This window comes from Echinops telfairi, unplaced genomic scaffold, assembly GCF_000313985.2.
Source record: "Echinops telfairi isolate 266 unplaced genomic scaffold, ASM31398v2 ScPeMD7_7463;HRSCAF=8501, whole genome shotgun sequence".
NCBI lineage: Eukaryota > Metazoa > Chordata > Mammalia > Afrosoricida > Tenrecidae > Echinops > Echinops telfairi.
Window position 1 is genome coordinate 8,473,408 of NW_022111363.1, and position 18,003 is coordinate 8,491,410.

At 45.8% G+C, this 18,003-nt stretch overlaps 1 protein-coding gene and 1 pseudogene across 4 annotated transcripts in view; one reads left to right on the plus strand and one right to left on the minus strand.

Annotated features, from left to right (window-relative positions):
* The window catches only part of LOC101639462, a 14,339-nt pseudogene extending 12,709 nt beyond the window's left edge, over window positions 1–1,630 (minus strand).
* A 77-nt stretch (window positions 1,631–1,707) lies between these two features.
* USP28 (ubiquitin specific peptidase 28) overlaps window positions 1,708–18,003 on the plus strand; it is a 44,688-nt gene continuing 28,392 nt past the window's right edge. For 2 of the 4 annotated variants that reach the window (XM_045283625.1, XM_045283626.1), the window contains exons 1-8: window positions 1,708–1,780; window positions 2,574–2,706; window positions 9,073–9,178; window positions 10,133–10,292; window positions 13,812–13,898; window positions 14,797–14,934; window positions 16,004–16,077; window positions 16,975–17,057. In XM_045283625.1, the coding sequence (XP_045139560.1) occupies window positions 1,712–1,780; window positions 2,574–2,706; window positions 9,073–9,178; window positions 10,133–10,292; window positions 13,812–13,898; window positions 14,797–14,934; window positions 16,004–16,077; window positions 16,975–17,057 (850 nt within the window). In that variant the 5' untranslated portion in view covers window positions 1,708–1,711. Of the gene's footprint in view, window positions 1,781–2,573; window positions 2,707–9,072; window positions 9,179–10,132; window positions 10,293–13,811; window positions 13,899–14,796; window positions 14,935–14,956; window positions 16,078–16,974; window positions 17,058–18,003 lie in introns of those variants that run through there. The other 2 variants (XM_045283627.1, XM_045283629.1) reach the window with 2 other exon arrangements.

Sequence of the window (18,003 nt, forward strand, 5' to 3'; positions counted from 1 at the left end):
TATTTGTAGCATTGCTGTTTACTCGCTTTTCTCCCACCACCCACAGCATTGTCCCTGACCGAACTTTTAAAGAAGTTACAGTTTTGGTATTTCGGCGTGGGTCTGCTGGCCACTCCTCATGAGTGTGGAGCTTGTGCCAGTTTTTCTAAGTTAAAAAACAAAACCAGTCTCAGAACAATTTATCCAGGATGCTTTTACTGACTCCATAATGTGCCCTGACTTACATTTCTTTTTTTAAATGACTATTTGATTTTTTTAATTATGGAACTTATTTGAAAAAACAAACACCCTTTCTACTGCAAATTGGACGAAGGTTTGCAGAGCAGTGCGGCTTTCCACTCAACAATCCATCAACATTTTGTTTCGCGTTGTCGTTTACTTCTCTGCCACCGCCCTGTTTTCCCTGGCTCCTTTCTTTCCTCCCCCTCAGAACTTCGTCCCAGGATAAAGGTTGCCCTTTCGATCGAAGGGGGACAGACTAAGGCCATCGCCCTGCGGGTTCTGCCGCTGTCTGTCTGACCAGAAAGAATTCATGATTTTGAGTTCTGCCCTAAGTTTTTCCCGCCTTTTGCAGGACCTTCCAGTGTGAGTCCTTTCCGAGGGATAGTGGCAGCTGAGCACCCAGTTCTCCTGGTCTCGGGTCTTGGAGGCTGACACGTGTGTGGCCCGTTGGTCCACCAGACACTTTGTTGTTACAGCGCTTCGGCTTTCTCCACTCTTCTTCTACCCGGCTTGGGGAGACCAGTAGTTACACCTGAGATGGCCGCTCCTTGAGGAACACTGTCCTGGTGGACTGTGTGGTCCCTGCACCGCTAGGCCCCAGGACACAGCCCTTCAGGTTGTCTAAGAAGGCCCCATCACTCTGCCCCTGTGTGCGCCACCACACTCATGGATACATTTGCAGCAATGTAAATACTCAGAAATACCTTCTATCAAGCTTTTATACAAAGTCCCAGCTGTACTTCTACTCCCCCTCCCACACTCGGTCATTCTGTGTGTCTGTCCATGCATTCACTGTGGACCACTGTAATTGCAGGGTTGTGGGTAGAACAGTTTCTATAACCAGTGTCTTCCCTACCTCCATCTTTTTTTTTCTTTCTGATCTCCTTACTGTACATGCCTTGCCCTTCACCCATGTTACAGTGTCTACCTTCTCCCTCCTACCATTGGTAACCATGAGGGTAAACCTTTTATTTAATAGTGGTCTCACACAGTATTTGTCTTTTGGGACCGACTTGTTTTACTCAGTACACCATGTCCTCCACCTTCATCCGTGTTGTGAGGTGTTTTGCACACATGCCATTCTTGCATGTTGTGTTCTGTTCCACTGGGTCAATGGACCATGGTCCGTTGACCCCGTCTTCCATTGAGGGGCATTGCGGCTGTTGCCGTCCCTTTGCTCTTGGGGGTGGTGCTGCGGTACACTTGGGTACACTTGTGTGGGGTCCAGCTCTTCTTTCCCTGCCCAGTCGTGGCTCGCGGCAGCACCTGCCAGTTTTCCTTCCAGCTCCTTGAGGAAGTGCCATGCATTCTTCCACCATGGCTGCCCCAGGTACAGCCCCAGCAGCACTGCTGGGGAGCTCTCGTTGCTCCCCACCCTCACCTGTACTCGCTGTTTCCCGAACGTCATGATTCGTGCGAGGCGAGGGAGATTCAAGCATATTTTTCTGACTGACTTTTCTTTTTTGTCTCTCAAATGTAGAGTTGCCAAATGCTGTTAAACCAGCTGCGGGAAATCACAGGCATTCAGGACCCCTCCTTTCTTCATGAAGCGCTGAAGGTTGGTTTCAAGACCCAATTAGTCACCACACTTTAGCATGGAGTTAGTCAGTTCAGGCTATTTCTGGGTTAGAATGAAACGGTAGCCAGGAGGATGAAGCTTTACAGTGGTGTCTTTGACATAGACCTTGCAGGGATAGGGGGTGAGGGGAGGCAAGGGCCCCCCCGTGATGGGATGCATGAACCCTGTAACTGAAGAGATGTCATAGGCAGACCAACGATCAATTGCAGCTTATGGACTATATGAATCCTGATTCAGACCAACAAGCCAAAATATGTTTGAGTGAATCAGGGAGGTTGAAAATAGTTATTTGATATTCGAAAGCTGTTATTCTTGTGGAATAATCATAGCTCTGCTGGTTATATGTTTAAATGATACGGTCTGAAATGCTGACTAATGAAATGATACGAGGCTTAGGGTTTGGTTGGAAAACAGCAGGGTTCGAGAGAAGCCCTGAGTCCTGTGCACACAGGGCTGTAGCCTGCCTGTGAAGTCCTCTTCAGAAGCAGTGAGAACCAGCCCAGGCAGAATGCTTTTCTTGCTTGGCTGTGGTGGAAACTCAGTGCGTGACAGCTGTCCCCCTGCAAGTGCACATGCTTCAAGGGCACGAGACTTAACCACCCCCTTAACAGGACTATCTTTTGTTATGTTTAAGTGCCACCTTCGAATGGCGCCTAGACTTTCTCAGTGTGTCTTCAGGATAGTAAGGCATTTTCACCAGCAAACTTTTTGCTTAATAATTTAAATCTCTGTGGTGCTTTGCTTTTGACGTTTCCATTTATTGTCCTCCTAGGCTAGTAACGGTGACATCACACAGGCTGTCAGTCTTCTCACAGATGAACGAGTTAAGGAGCCCAGTCCCGACAGCGAGGCCACAGAGCCATCCGGCGCAGAGGGGAGTGCTGCCAACAAGGAAGCCTTAGCAAGTAGGTATAACCTGGCTTGTTCCTGGGCATGGGTCTGCTGTGAACTGGCAGCCAAGAGGAGATGGGTATATGTGGATTTCTATTCATTCACGCCCATATTTTAGAAATAATTATAATGATAGCTAACTGCTGGGCCAGGCACAGTTCGAAGCAGTTCTGAATTGTCTTTCTACAGGAATTTAACAACTGTCTAATGAGCACTTACTGTGTGCCCAGCACTCTTTTAGGCATTGCAAACAGAGTCATAAACAAGGGAGACAAAAATCCCTACCTTTCATGTAATTCACTGCCATCGAGTCAATGCTGATTTATATCTACCCCCACCCCCTGTGGGTTTCCGAGACTATAACTGTATACAGGAGTAAAAAGCACAGTTTTCTCCCACAGAGCTGCTGGTGGTTTTGAACTCCTGACCATGTGGATCACAGCTTAACTCAAAACCGCTACACCACAAGGGCTCCGTGTATAGCTCCCCCCTCCTCCCTTGGCTGGGTTTGGGGGTAGGGAGAGAGGGACAACAAGCTGAAAAATCAACCATACAGCATATTATAGGGTAATAAATTGCATGGAGGAAAATACAGATGGGCTCACAAACTCACTGCTGTGGAATCATTGCCATCGTCGCTACCCTGTGAGAACAGGGTGGAAACTACACCTGTGCATTTCCGAGCCTGTAATTCTGTACAGGAATAGGAAGCCCTGGGGATTTCCAGATGCTGACCTGGTGGTGAGCAGCCCAGCATGTAACCTGCAAGCCACCAGTGCTCCTAACGATGAGCTGGGAACTGGAGATGCACGTTTGTTAGATAGATAGACCTAGCAGTGTAATTGATGGGTTTTAAGATAGGTTCATCTCTAACTTAAAAGATAATGGCATCATCTTCTAATGTGATTTTTTAAAATCTATTTCTCGTCAAACTTATAATATCAGATTCTACAGTTGTTGCCCATGTGAAATGGTATCCGGTTTTTAATTTGAATAATTCAATAAGGTGCACCTTTTCGTTTTTGGCTACTTATGGTCCCTCTTCTTTGTAAATTCTCCAAATGCCTTCTGTTGATCTTTCAATTAATGGTTTGCCTTTTTTGTGTTGATGGGTAGGGATACCTTGTACATCACTGATATTAACCCTTGTTTGGGGGCCTATGTGCTGTAGTCTTTTTCTTAAGGTCTGTGCAAGAATGCCTTCTATACCCTGGATTCGTCAGGTTGGTCTCTTTTATTTCCTCCTTAAATAGTAATATCTTGTTTGTCATATTTAAGTATTTAGTTCATCTGAATTTCATTTTATTTTATTTGGTATAACATGAAGGAGGAGTATAAGTAGATTGTTTCCCCTATATAGCTACCCAGTTGTCCCAGTACCTATACTTCAGTGCCATCGTCCATCTTGCTATCTGATGGGGCTTTCTCTTCCCGCCTTTTCCATCTTCATAAGCACCTTAGCTTTTGGGCTCTTTGTGCGCATAATTACAGTCTCGGAAACCTACAGGGATTGCTCTGAGTCAGCATTGGCTCAGTGGCAGTGGGTTTGGTTTGGTGCATTCTTTTGCAGACCTGGTTGGTTAGACATTGAGCTGCCATCTCAAAGGTGAGCAGTTTGAAACCACCAGCCACTCTGAGGGAGAAAGACAGGGCTTTCTACTCCTGTGAAGAGTTAGTCTCAAAAACTCAAAGGGCAGTTCTATCATGCTATGAGTCGGAATCGACTTGATGGCAATGAGTTGTGGGGTTTTTAAAAAATCATTTTATTAGGGGCTTCAGTGATTATGTCAGGAAGGTGAGCATCATAGAATGCCAATTTAATAGAAGAAAGTATACTTGCATTGAGGGAGTACTTGAATGGAGGTCCAATGGCCATCTGCTACCTTAATACTACACCTATAAATATATGCACATAGGTCTATTTCCCCATCCTCATATATAAATTTATTTACACATATATATGCCTTTATTTAGACCTCTATAAATGCCCTTTGCCTCCTAGCTCTTTCTTCTTGTCCCACTATCATGCTTAGCCTTTATTTGGGTTTCAGTAATTCCTCTTGGTTACGTTACCCTTGATCATGCCCTACCAGGCCTCCTACACTCTCCTCACCCCAGATTTGGATGACTTGTTGTTCCCTTGTCCCTGGGTTTATTAACACCACTTCCTTTCGCCCCACCTCCCCCTCTCCCATGTCCCCCCGGAACTGTCGGTCCCACTGTTCTCTCCTCCAGAGTGTTCATCCAGCTTTGTTTGGTGCTTGGTTAAATACTTCCTTGTCAGGGTCTGTATGTATTTCCTTTTGGGACTTAATGGAAATTATATTGAATGTATAGGTGCCCTGGTGGCACAGTGGTTAAGCACTCAGCGGCTAACTGGCAGGGTGGGTGGTAGTTTAAACCTACCCCCTGCTCCATGGGAGAAAGATGAGGCAGGCTGCTCTGTGGACCTTACAGGCCTGCAATCCCTGGGGGGCAGTACTGCTCCGTCCTTGTGGGTCACCGCAAGTTGGGGTCGACTAGATCGCAACGAGTATTGATTCTATAAATGAATTTGGGGAGATTTGGCAGTTTTATAGCAGTCTTCCTGGCCATGCATTTGTCTTATACATTTATATTTCTAGATACTTTGTCATTTTGTTGTGATGGTATGTTTTTTAATTTAAATTTAAAAAGTAGGCTATATTAGGAATCCATCGTGGTTCAGTTGATTCAGCCCTCCACTTCCAAACAGCAGGTTGGCAGTTAGAGCCCACCCAGACGTGCCTCTCAAGAGCTGTCTGGCAATCAGCTCTCGCAGGGCCATCGCCTTGCAGTCCACTCTACATGCACCGGGTGCCGTGAATTGGAACTGGCTTTAAGGCAACTGTTTTAGTTTTCATTTGAGTAATCTATATTTAAATCTTCCCAATATTTAAATGTTTTTCTTAATTGTTTGGCATCTACTCAAGGAGTATTTATTCCATTTGTAATATCTCTTTAAAGTCTTCCTTATTCGCCCTGCTTAGGGAAGGGGCTTTGGCCCAAGTCAGACCCCATTGTATTATAGAATACACCACAACTGGGATTTATTTCACTGTTTTCCTGAACTTAGGTTTGAGGTCAACCTTATGGGAAATATGAATAATATTTCCAGTTGTATCACTGAGGAGGGCGCACAGGATGCCCCATTGCTCAGAAGTCGAGGTTTCATTTTTGCTTATGCATGCTACTTATCTCAAATCAATCGAGATTCCTCCCCCCCCCTTATGATTTGTGGGCATTGTTTTGTTTTTATTTTTTTAATAGTGTTATAAAGATAGAATTCACATACCATTGTGTGTTAGTGAGTACTATTTAAAGTGTACAATCCAGTGGTTCTGCACGGCCAGCACTGTTCATTGCTCCCAAAGGAAGCCCGTAAGCAGCCCTTCCCCACTGGGAGTGGCCACCCACTCCAAGCCTGGGAAGCCGGCCCAGGTGGCCACCACTCTGCTTTCTGTCCCTCTGGAGGGGCCTTTGCTGGACATACCATGTAAATGAAATCATAAAACTGTTCTCTTGTCACTAAATATTTCTCTCAGCATCATGTCTTCAAAGTTCATCCGTGCTGTGGCAGACTATCAGTACTTCTTTTCTATTGACAAATAGTATTCCACTGTATGGATATGCAATATATTGCTTACCCTATCCTTACAGGATGGTGCAGGACCGACAGGGCTGTTTTGCTTGTGTGTAGGGGTCACTGTGGGTTAGTTCTGACTCACTGGCACGTAATAAGAACAGCATCATTAGTTAGGAATCTTGGTGGCTTAGTGGGTTAAGAGATGGGCTGCTAACCTCAAGGTCAGCAGTTAGAAACCACTTTCTAACTCAAGTTCAGCCACTTTGAGGTGAGAAATATGAGGCTTTCTACTCCCATAAAGAGTTGTAGTCTCAGAAACTTGCATGGGCAGTTTCTACACTGTCATAGGATACATGAGTCAGAATTGACTTGAGGCAATGAATTTGGGGTTGGGTTTTTTTTTATGTTGGGGGGGCATTATCAGTGTTTAATGAAAGGAGCCAAGGAGATCCCTGGTAGTGCTGTGGGTGAGAAATTGATCTGCTAACTGAAAGGCCTGTGGTTCAAACCCACTATCTGCTCCTCAGGAGAGGAACTGCCTCTCCCCGGTAGAGAGTACAGCCTTGGAAACCCTATAGAGAGTCACCATGGGTCAGAATCAGTTTGATGGCAGTGGTTTTGGTTTTGGCTTTATCGTTAGTTAATAAGTACTTGGGTTTCGACGTTTTGCCTGATGTGAATAATGCTGCTTTGGACCCTCGTGCACACATTGTAGACTTAAGTGTTCATCTCTCTCAGGCATATACCAAGAGTGGGATTGCTGAGCCTCACGGTCATTCTGTTTCTAACTTCTGAGGAACTGCCCGATTGCCTCCCAGAGTGTGTCTGTACCACTATGCATTGGCAGCCCCCCCATGTAGGAAGGGTCCACTTGCTGCACATCCCCACCATAGCTTGTTACTTAGCATTTGCCTGTCTGATTCCAGTCCACTTGATGAGTGTCCAGTGGCACCTCATTGTGACTTCGATTTGCCTCTCACTAATGGTCAGTGATGGAGAGCGTCTTCTCATATGCGTATTAGCTACTTATTTGTATATCTTCCTGAAGTGATATCCTTTCAAACCTTGCCCTATTCAAAAGGTGAAGATATTTGCCCCTTTTAGTATTGAATTGCAATAGTTCTTAAATACTCCATAGCTAGGTTCTTTTTATTATTGCTTTAAAAAATAATTGTATTTTCAGTGGAAGGGTTCCCATTCAATGTCTACACAGAGAATTTCTACAAGGGTTCTCGTTACATTCCTGGCATGTTCTCAGTGTTTATATTTTTGTTACAGTGGCTCTGCACTCACTTAACGACGTAGTCTCACAGCACATGCACCCCCCCCTCATCCACCCACTTCTTATCTGCTGGCCATTTGATGTCATAGATGATTTTTTAAAAGCGTTCCTAAAAACAGAAAAATAAATAAAAATAAAAGCGTTCTTAACTCAAGAGTGATACTCCATTTCTGTGTGAGCTAACTTGTTATTCGGTTAAGGGATAGTTCGAGGGGAAATTTAGGTTCAAAACTGAACGGAATCCCGCGGGGCCATAGTAGTCCGCAGGGCTATTCCTGACTCCGTGGGGCTAGGGAGTTTGTTTTGTTCCTCTCCACGCTATCAGGACTCATCTGTTGCGGTCTGAATCAGAACCTCCGCCTCTGGGTTCTTTGTCGTGCTTGAAGGTGTCTGGAAGTGGAAAGGTTTTCAGCTTTGATGGGGTCCCATATGCCGACTTTTCTTTTGTGGCTATAAAGAGCCTGTTTAAGGCACCACGGTCCAATCCAAGATTACAGAGCTTTATGCTGTTTTCTTCTGGTAGTTTTATAGTTTTTGCTCTGGAACCACTGAATTAATTTTTGTATGAAGGAGGAGTCTAGCTTCCTACGGTCTGCATGTTGATTTCTAGTTGTTCCAGCACCATCTGTTGAAAAGATACTGCTTCCAAATGAATTTTCTTGTGGAAAATCAGTTGATGGTAGACACCCGGGTTTGTTTCAGGACTCTGTGTTCTAGTCCATGGCTCTGTGTTATCCTTATGTCCGCACATAATTATGTTCTTTTTAATCCAATGTTCACGTATAGAAATCTATTATATATTGATCTTCTATGGAATCCCGGTGGCGCCGTGAGGAGCCCTGGGACTGCCGACTGCAAGCCTAGCTCAGCCTTTCGAAACCACCAGGGCTCTGTGGTCTCTGGAGCTCACAGCAGCAGTTTTATCTACCCTGACCTATAGGGTCCCTGCCAGTGGTTTCATTCGATGGCTGTGAGTTTGGGTGTGGTTTCCTTTGAAACTTAAAAACCACTAGCTGGCTCTCTGAGAGAGAGAGAGATTAGGCTTCCTACTCCTCCTGTAAAGCTTCAGGATCCTACTGGGGCAGTTCAGTTCAACTGTGTTCTCTAGGGTCTTGGTGAGTCCAAGTTGACTGGATGGCAGTGTGTTTTAAATGCTTGATGTTTTATCATGACTAATAAGGAGACAGTTCCACCTCTGTGTTTGGGGTGAGTTTTTCTACTTCGTGGAATGAGACTGCAGTAGATAATTGACTCATTGCATCTCCGCCCTATGTTATCTGCGGACCGTGGGACACTGTAAAGTCATATTGTAGCTATAAGTTACTCCTTTGACTGTGGCATAGAGTAATAAAAGTTGTAGCACAGATGAGCCATTGTAGTGGGAGTTGGGGAGGCTATCTAGGCTTTTGAATGTCTGCCATTTTTCTTACGGTACAGACAGGGGGGCAATGCTCTCGCAAATATAGACTAATGAACTGTCTGTCTGTCTTACAGAAGTGATAGACCTTACCCATGATAACAAAGACGATCTTCAGGCTGCCATTGCTTTGAGTCTCCTGGAATCTCCCAAAATTCAAGCCGATGGAAGGGATCTTAACAGGTGACTGGTTGAAGTTATCATCTCTACTCCCCTGATGAATGTGTAGGTCAAAGGCAGCTATCTGCAAAATGTTACTCAAATGCATCCACAGAGCTCCTTTCATCCAGCCTGCGATGAAAGTTCTTTGAGGAGGAAATTTGAATTCACCTGAGTTGTATTTAGACCTTGGGCCACTTTGTAAAAAGCAACTTATGACAAAGGTCTTATCGCAGCCCTTGAGACGCCTGTAGTTCACAATTGCTAGGAGTTTAAGAAACAACAATAACAACAAAATTAGCCCACGTACCTGGTTATTTTATAGCCTCTTTAATAACTTGAGATGTTACTGGAGTTTTGAAAATGAAAGTTTCCCCTTAACTCACCTGCCTCAGAAGGGACCAGGTGCCAGGCTGTTTAAAACTGGTGCTTATTTGGCGACTTTTTTTTTTTTTTTTAAGTGATTCACAGCCCGTTCTCATGGTGGGCAGTTTCTGGATCTGGTCATCCTTTCACACTGCTGGCTTATTTTGATCAGGGGAAGGAGGCCTGGGTCTTGTGTGCTGGGCAGGTTGGAATCTCTTATCCTTAGCAGAACTTCTCTGTTGCTCTGTTAATGGCAAGTCTGAGATAAGGCGTGCTCTGTTGTTGACATTTAAAACTTTTAATATGGTAACCTTGAAGAGCCTCAGGTCTCAACGTGCTTCTGTCACGGACCTTATTAAGAGCAATCAGCACTATGGAAGGTTTAACATCCCCCTGTCTAAACTGTGCTGTTCACAGATGCTGTATATAATCTTCCAATTACTCTCTAGCCAGACATTGCCCCTAAACAGTATATTCAGCATTTTGGATGATCTACGCAAGATTGCCCGCATCGTCCAGGTGGTGTGTTTTGGTCCTGACCAGCTACAGTGTTTGCTTGTTCACTTCTCATTTGTTCTCTGTTGGGCGGTGTGGTGTGCACACACGCTCTAGGCTGCATGAAGCGACCTCTGTGGACGCCAAGCGCTCCAAGAGAAAGCGATGTGAAGTCTGGGGAGAGAATCCGAGTCCCAACGACTGGAGGAGGGTCGATGGCTGGCCGGTTGGTCTGAAAAACGTTGGCAATACGTGCTGGTTTAATGCTGTTATTCAGGTATGGCATTTTAAAGAGACAACTATGTCTTTGGGGAAACATGTAACTTGTGAAACTGAAATGTGACAACCACGGCTTTTAAAAAACAGGAGTCTATATACAAAAGTGGGGTATTTTTTTCAGTGACGTTATTTGCATTGCTTTTTGTATTTAGGTACGGACTCTGGTGCCTAGTTAGGATGGTGCTCAAAAACAGACAAGCAAACGAAAGTTCTGTGGTTACAATAGGTCGAGCAGGTATTTCATACCAGCATTTAGCAAATGCTGTCTACTCCCGTAAAGAAACCCCTGGGGCAGTCTCCTCTGTCGCATAGGAGGGCTGTGAATTGGATTTGGTGGCGGTGAGCTTGGTTTTGTTGTTGTTGTTTGGGGTTGGTATATCACATCCAGCAAAGAGTGAATGAGGTCAGTTGTTAAAGGCTACTGTAGACATCCAGGCAGGAGATGATGCCTGAACCAGGGCAGGGGCAAAGGTCACGGGAGGAAAGAAGTGAGCGTATTATTCCATGGACACTTAGGAGACCAGCGTTGGTGAATGATTGGCCATGGGGCCTGTGCTGAGAAGAGTTAGAGACTCCAGGGCTGGCACCAGAGGAGAATCACTTGGGCATGTGTTACCAGTGGGAGCGTCCCTTCCAGTTTTAGACATCCTGAGTGGGAGGAGGCTGTGGAAGATAGGCTATGGAGATAACATGGCAACAGTGAAGTGTGAGCCTGTAATTTAGAAAAAAGGATCTGATAGACTGTCTAAAACTATGGTTCTCAACCTGTGGGTCGTGACCCCTTTGGAGGTCGAACAACCCTTTCACAGGGGTCGCCTAAGACCATCAAAAAATACATATTGCCGGTGGTCTTGGGAACCGAGACACTGGTCCTCTATCTGTTTCCAGGTGGGTCCGGCGTGAAGACGGTTACCCATGCTACACCATGCTTCAAGACAAAATTTGATTTATTTGTCATTAGAAATAAATATCTCACAATATATAATTACATACAGTTTTGTTTTTGTGATTAATCACTATGCTTTAATTATGTTCAATTTGTAACAATGAAAATACATTCTGCATATCAGATATTTACATTATGATTCATAACAGTAGCAAAACTACAGTTATGAAGTCGCAACGAAAATAATTTTATGGTTGGGGGTAGGTCACCACCACATGAGGACCTGTGTGAAAGGGTCGCAGCAGGAGGAAGAACCACTGCGCTAAAAGTCTCTGCCGTTGAGTCAATTCTGATCCATAGCGACCCTGTCAGACAAGGGAGAATTGTCCCTGTGGGTTTCTGAGGATGTAACTCTTATGGGAGCAGACAGCCTCGTCTTTCTCCCTGGTTACAGGGATACTTTTGGAAATCAGTAATATATGAGGTGGCTTTAAAAGATTACGGAATTTTCCCGTGAACTTTTCTGAGCCCCTCATATGCGGTTAGGTGCTCTCTCATCAGTGTCAACCCACAGTGACCCTGTGCACAACAGAATGAGACTGCCCGGCCCTGCGCCATCCTCATAATCATTGTCAGCTGTGTAGCAGTTTATAGTGCTATCTAGATCGTACTAAAGCCACTAAAGGGGAGTGAATGAATTTACCCAAGGGGCGTAGTGGCTGGGAAATACCTCCTAGGAATCTTAAACTTGACAGATCTGCGGCACCAAACTTGATGCCTAGTCCTGCCATCTTCTCTGACCTGGTACGTGGCATCTACCTACCGCAGCCCAAGAATGGCATTGTATTTATCTCTTACCACCATGCACAGTCCCGGTATTCGTTCACTCCTGGCACCGTTCCAGACACTGGGAAAACAGCAGCAAAGAAGAGCAAGCCTCTGTGCTCACGCAGTCTACTCTGAAAAAGTGAGCCAGACAATAAATAAAATACCTATCAAAAGTGGAAACAACACACTTATCCGTAAGAGTGCCCTAAAGACAAAGGGATGAGGGCAGAGAGCCAGGCTAGCGAGGATCCCACAGGAGAGGGCAGGATTCCCCGTATATAGGATGAGCAGGGACAGGGGTATTTACATGCCAGTGGGCATTTTGCCAGAGGGCTGAAGGAGCCGAGGAAATGATGTATACACAGGGGGCTTTATAAAGTTTGTAAACATTCCATTTTTACACAAACTTCTTAAAACCCCCTCATATAATCACATAAAGAATATTCCAGACGGAAGGAGCAGCAGGTAAAAGCATGCAGGCCCAGGAGCCAGAGCCAGAGCCAGATGCATGTGCATGAGCCACAGCACGGAGGCCAGTGTGACTAGAAGGCGGGGAGGGGGCAGAGGAAGTCTTGTGGTCACAGAAGCATGGTGGAGGTGGGGTGGCCTTTATTGGTATAGGAGGGAAAGGGTGTAACAGGTGTGTAGCAGAGAAGTGGTGTGACTTCATTTCCGAAGGATGTTGGCATCTGTTGAGCATGGAAGGTAGGGAGATAATGTGGAAACGGGCATCATTTAGTTTTCTTGTATCTACAAGAGAGGGAGAGAAAGGACAAAAGAACCTTTCCTCTCTTCACATCCCCCTCCACTGAAGACCAGTGAGAGGTGGTGGCGAGAGCCAGCAGGTAGAGAGGGTACCAAGGAAGGTTTCTGAGGAAGCAGGGGAGCTCAGGCTGTCAAGTGTATGTGGCGAGACGAACCTGAAATAGGCAGAGGAGGAGACAAGGAAAAGGGAGAAGAAGCGAGGGTTTCCTAGGGACATTGAAATCATTTCTCAGAGGCTCGTTTTTCCTGCATGATACTGAGCAGCCAGTTCTGGAGACCGGAGAAGTGAGTCGGATTGCAAAGGAATGAAAGTTTGTTGTTGGGCATGATAGGGAAACCAGTGGGTCCCCGAAAACAAACAAACAAACAAACAAACAAACAAACAAACAAACAGTTGTAAGATTTCTTCAAATAGGAGCTCTGCTTGAGGTGGTTGACTTTAAATGTGTTGTAATGTCAGTGTATTTGCCTTTTTACCAGGATTGTCTCTTAGCAGCCTTCTGAAACTCTTGGGTGGAGAATTCCCTTCACTTAGGTTAGCGGGATTGCTGGGTACGCGTGGTGGAGGGCAGTTTGAGAATTTCATGAGGGAGGTGGCGAGATGAAGCCCGGAAGGGGCTGATGGTTAGAGAGAAATGGAAGGGGCCTTTCTGCGTAGGTGGCGTCCACGCAGTGCTTGAGCTCAGTGTGTTTCTGCGACTTACCCCATGTTGGTCCTTGTGGCTCTTGACCGTCTGTTTGCCCCACTGCATAGCAGTCCTGCTTTGTGGAAGCATTTGTCTGTGGTGGCATTTTAACGACTGCATCATGTTCTGCATAGCTTATTGACTCTGTGACTCTTGCTCCCCGTTAGGCTGTTTCAAAGGGGTTAGCACGTGTTCTGCACATATCCATACTTACTTCTTAGGCCGTAGTCGAGGTGAGCTTTGTTAGGCTGACACTTATGCACACTGCTAAGGTGGAAGAAATTAATTTGCAGTTCTCTGGGACAAAAGACTCTGTCTGACCCCCCCTTTCTTTCTGTATTTCTCGTTTCAGTCCCTCTTCCAATTGCCGGAGTTTCGCAGGCTTGTTCTCAGCTACAGCCTGCCACAGAATGTACTTGAGACTTGTCGAAGCCACACGGTATGTGGTTGCCGGGGAATTTCCACATCATCATTATACCCCTTTCTTCCTCCCAAAGGCTTTAACGTGTTGAGTGAACTCTGGGACTTGCGATGCACTTAGTCTGCTGCTGCGATGATTTGTTTCCATTTCTAACTGGATTCCCTCTCTCCATCCTCCCCTTCTCTCTGAGAAGCACTATGAAGTAGAAATATGGAGTAGGACTGGCATTCAAAACTTCCTCAAAAGGAAAGCTTTATGTCATGCCAGCCTTGGCGTTCTCTCTGGGCAGGGAGATTGAGAAGCTCCTGTCTGCTCTGAGGATGGATGCTGGCCTGCGTGGTTCCTCTAGCGGCTTAGCCCAAGTGATGCATTCTGGGTCACTGGATGCTAGAGCCTAGCAGGCCATTCTTAGGGGAGATGTCTGTCTGCTCCTGCCAGCTGCCTAGGGCTTGCCAGGAGTTCACCTTGACGATGTGTTTTTCTAACAGGAAGGGAAGGTGACCACATCAAAAATGAATTATTTTGCTTTTCTGACAATAGGACTTCTCTGGCTTCTACGTAACATGTGCACTGTAGAGTACTCTGCAGGCTTAACAGAGTCACTGTCGTGTCATTTGAGATCTGATACTGAGCTCTCGCCCAAACCAAAGCCACTGAGTCGCTTATGATCCGTAGAGACCCAGTATGTGGTGCAAGTAGAACTGGCCCGCGAACAGTGTCTGGAATAGAAAGCCTCAGTTTTCTCCCAGTGGAGTGGCTGGTCGATTCAAACTGCTGACCTCACAGTTAGCAGCCCGACTGGTAACCTTGTGCACCAGCAGGGCTCCCGCTAAATAGAGTGAGGAGCAACCATTGGCACTGTTGCATCTCCGCTCTGCGCAAAGCTGTGAGAGCATTCACCACAGTGTTTCCACAGGAAAAGAGGAACATCGTGTTTATGCAAGAGCTTCAGTATCTCTTTGCTCTGATGATGGGATCAAATCGCAAATTTGTAGACCCTTCAGCAGCCCTGGATCTCTTAAAGGGAGCATTCCGGTCGTCTGACGAACAGCAGGTACGAAAGAGGAAGTCTTGTTCCTATTTTGTTTGCCAAACTCCGTAGAGCTTTCTGATTATGCCTTGTTTCTGTATCTGTGGTATTTACTGCTTTATTTTAGCTGTATAAATTCTGGACATGGCTGCCCCCCTTGAACTTTCTAATGCCGAAGAAACAGGTGGTGGTGGTGGTGGTGGTGGTAGCATGTCTGTGTCTGTGGGACGGGAGGCAGGGATGGCTGTGCTACAGGGAACAAGAACTAGTACCAGAAAGAATATAGATTTATAGGGATTGTTGCCATAGAAAGGAATCCTGGTGGTGCATCGGTTAAGCACTTGCCTTACTAACAAGCTTACGAGACCATCCGCCAGGGAAAGAGGAGGCTTCCTGCTTCCGTGAAGCTTAGAGCCATGGAAACATCTCTACCCCACCCTGTAGTGTTGCTGTAAGTAAGAGACGACTCCCTGGCCTCTGAAGGGGTGGAAGGAGAAAGCATCCCCGCGAAGCATAGCAAGTCCTTTGTGGATACACTGTCCTGGGACTAAAAATAGAAACTGTCATTTCGCAGCTATCAAAGCTTGAGTTTTCCGAACATTTTTCTTCCAGGTTTAGGACTTCCCTGTCTCTACCTCCAACCAAAGAGCAAAGCTGTCACTCTTAGAACGGCTGCTTTCTTCCTCCAGCACTGTATTCTCTCTCTAGTTCGAGGAAGGGCCTGCAGCTCTGTCCAACCAGGGAAGGATTTCCTCAATGGTTCCATCTCCATTCAGCTCTCTCCTTCCTGCCTTATTCTCCACGGGACTCTTTTCTTCTTATTTTGAGGCCTACTTAGAAGATTTTGTTTCCTTGTTTTACTCTGCCACAAATAGTCCCGGCAGGAAGTGGTAGAGTTTCAGTTCCCTGCTAGCCACATTTGACTCACCCAACTCACCTTCTTTTTACCTGTCGTCTCGGCTTCACGCTACCTGGCCCTAGCAAGCCTTTCAGAGTAGTGGAATCTTAGTCGCCAGTGGGATAAGCACACATTTTCTTTTCCTGCACTGTGGTGTTGTGTCTAACACCTCTGCAACGTCTGCCTCTCTTACAGCAAGATGTGAGTGAATTCACACATAAGCTCCTGGACTGGCTGGAGGACGCGTTCCAGCTAGCTGTTAATGTGAAGTGAGTGTTGAGACCTTGCTTGTACAGTGGTCCAGTATGACGCATCACACGGGGGAAGCTACTGTTCTCAGGGAGCAGAAACAGGTTTTAACCAACTTCATCAGGGAGCCACTCGGATTCCTCGCTGTATAATATATTCCCGTTACCTTTGGTGTTCACCTTCAACGACAGAGTGATCTTAGCCTACCAATTGTTGCTCTTTAACTAAAAGGACCGTCGTAATTCTTAGTTTTGTCAAAGGCAGAGCTTGTGCTGTAGAAGTCAAACCCCAGCTATGAACCTGATGGACCAGTTATGGACACATGACATTTAAGTTAAGACCAATTTGTAGAGGATAGATTTTAGTCATTTTAACAACCAGCAGGGCAGAGAATTTGTGTGTCCCTTGTCTCATACAGATGTTGACAAATTGTCTAAGTGTTTTTAATTCTAGGTAGAAGAATTGTGTCATCAAATAGTTTCACAAATAGCAACTTCATGTAGAAATAATTTAAGGTGGGCATGTGGGGGGAAAGCTACTTCCATTCTAGGCCGTTGGAAAATCCCTGCATTTATTTGTAAAATTGTACAAAGGGTCCATCACCTCTACCATTACATTACCTCTGTACCCTGTATACATACAGCTGTCAGATATGGATGTAGATACACAATGTGTACAGATACATGCATGTCTCTATATATGGCTTTCCCTTTGAGCTTTCAGCTCCTTGAGGCTAAGGATCCAGAACTCTGCACAATGTAGACATGAATTTGTGCAGGAAGTGTTTGAATTGAACCCATGCAGTGTCATCTGGCTCTGTGGGGACTGCTGGCACTGCAGTCCTTGTTTCAGTGAAGGTTGGGCAAACCATGGTGCAGATCTGATCAGAATGACACAGTTGTCTCCTTCTCCGAAAGCAGCGGTGCCAGCAGCAGTAGGTCCGAGAACCCGATGGTGCAGCTATTCTATGGTACTTTCCTGACCGAAGGGGTTCGTGACGGTAAGTGCCCTGCTAAGTCTTACGTCAGCGCCTGGGGCGTGGGGCTGCATCTTTCTTTCTGTGACCAGCAGGTGGTGGTGCTGGCTAGGTTTTCTCTGGGGGAAGCAATCTCAGGAAAATCCAGGTCTCTGTATTGGTCTGCCTCTTTGTCTGCAGAGTTAGGTGGAAACTGGGTGAGCGCTTGGAACCTTGGTTTCTTCCTCTGTTAAAATGAGGACCATCTTTACCTCCGAGTTGTTCGATTAGATTGCACAATATGTGCTCAGCCCAAATCTTGGCATCAATGTCGGATATTTGGGGATGTTTCTCAAAGGTCTGTGTTACTGTTTCTGGTGGAGTAACCAGTCTCAAAAGATTTTCTTGAGTTAGACAGCCAAGAGCCTTTGTCTACTTTAGAGCTGTTATCAGAGCTACAGATATGACATGTATAAATAGAGCCATATAAAAACGCCTATGTTCCCACCAACCACCTGCCCTGCGGCCACTCCCCATGGAGTCCCCATCAACTCTGTCCTCGCCCACATTCTCTGAAAGCGTGACCCAATGCCACGATCCATCACAAAAACTCAGTTTTTCTTAAACTCAAGTATCTAGTCCGTGTTCACATATGGCTGGTTGGTAGATCAGAAATTTGTGGGCTCCCCCCAAGTCCTTTGTCCATTGGCATGCCTATCCATTTTGAAGAAGTAGAGTTGGTGTTTCTGGGGTGGTTCTCAGTCTGAATCTTGCCGAGCATGTCCGTGATAGTTTAGCAGGTTTTACTCCACTGCTGCTCCCAGACACTAGTAGTTGGATCTCGAGGTTTGACCAGATTCTGGTTAGATTACCTTTCTGGCATGCCTAATTCACAGGGAGTGTGATGTTGTTCTATTACGGATACCTAATACCTGTTTATCTCTCTGTTTGTGATATTAATGATCAGTGCCTGGATCCACTCGTTCGTTAG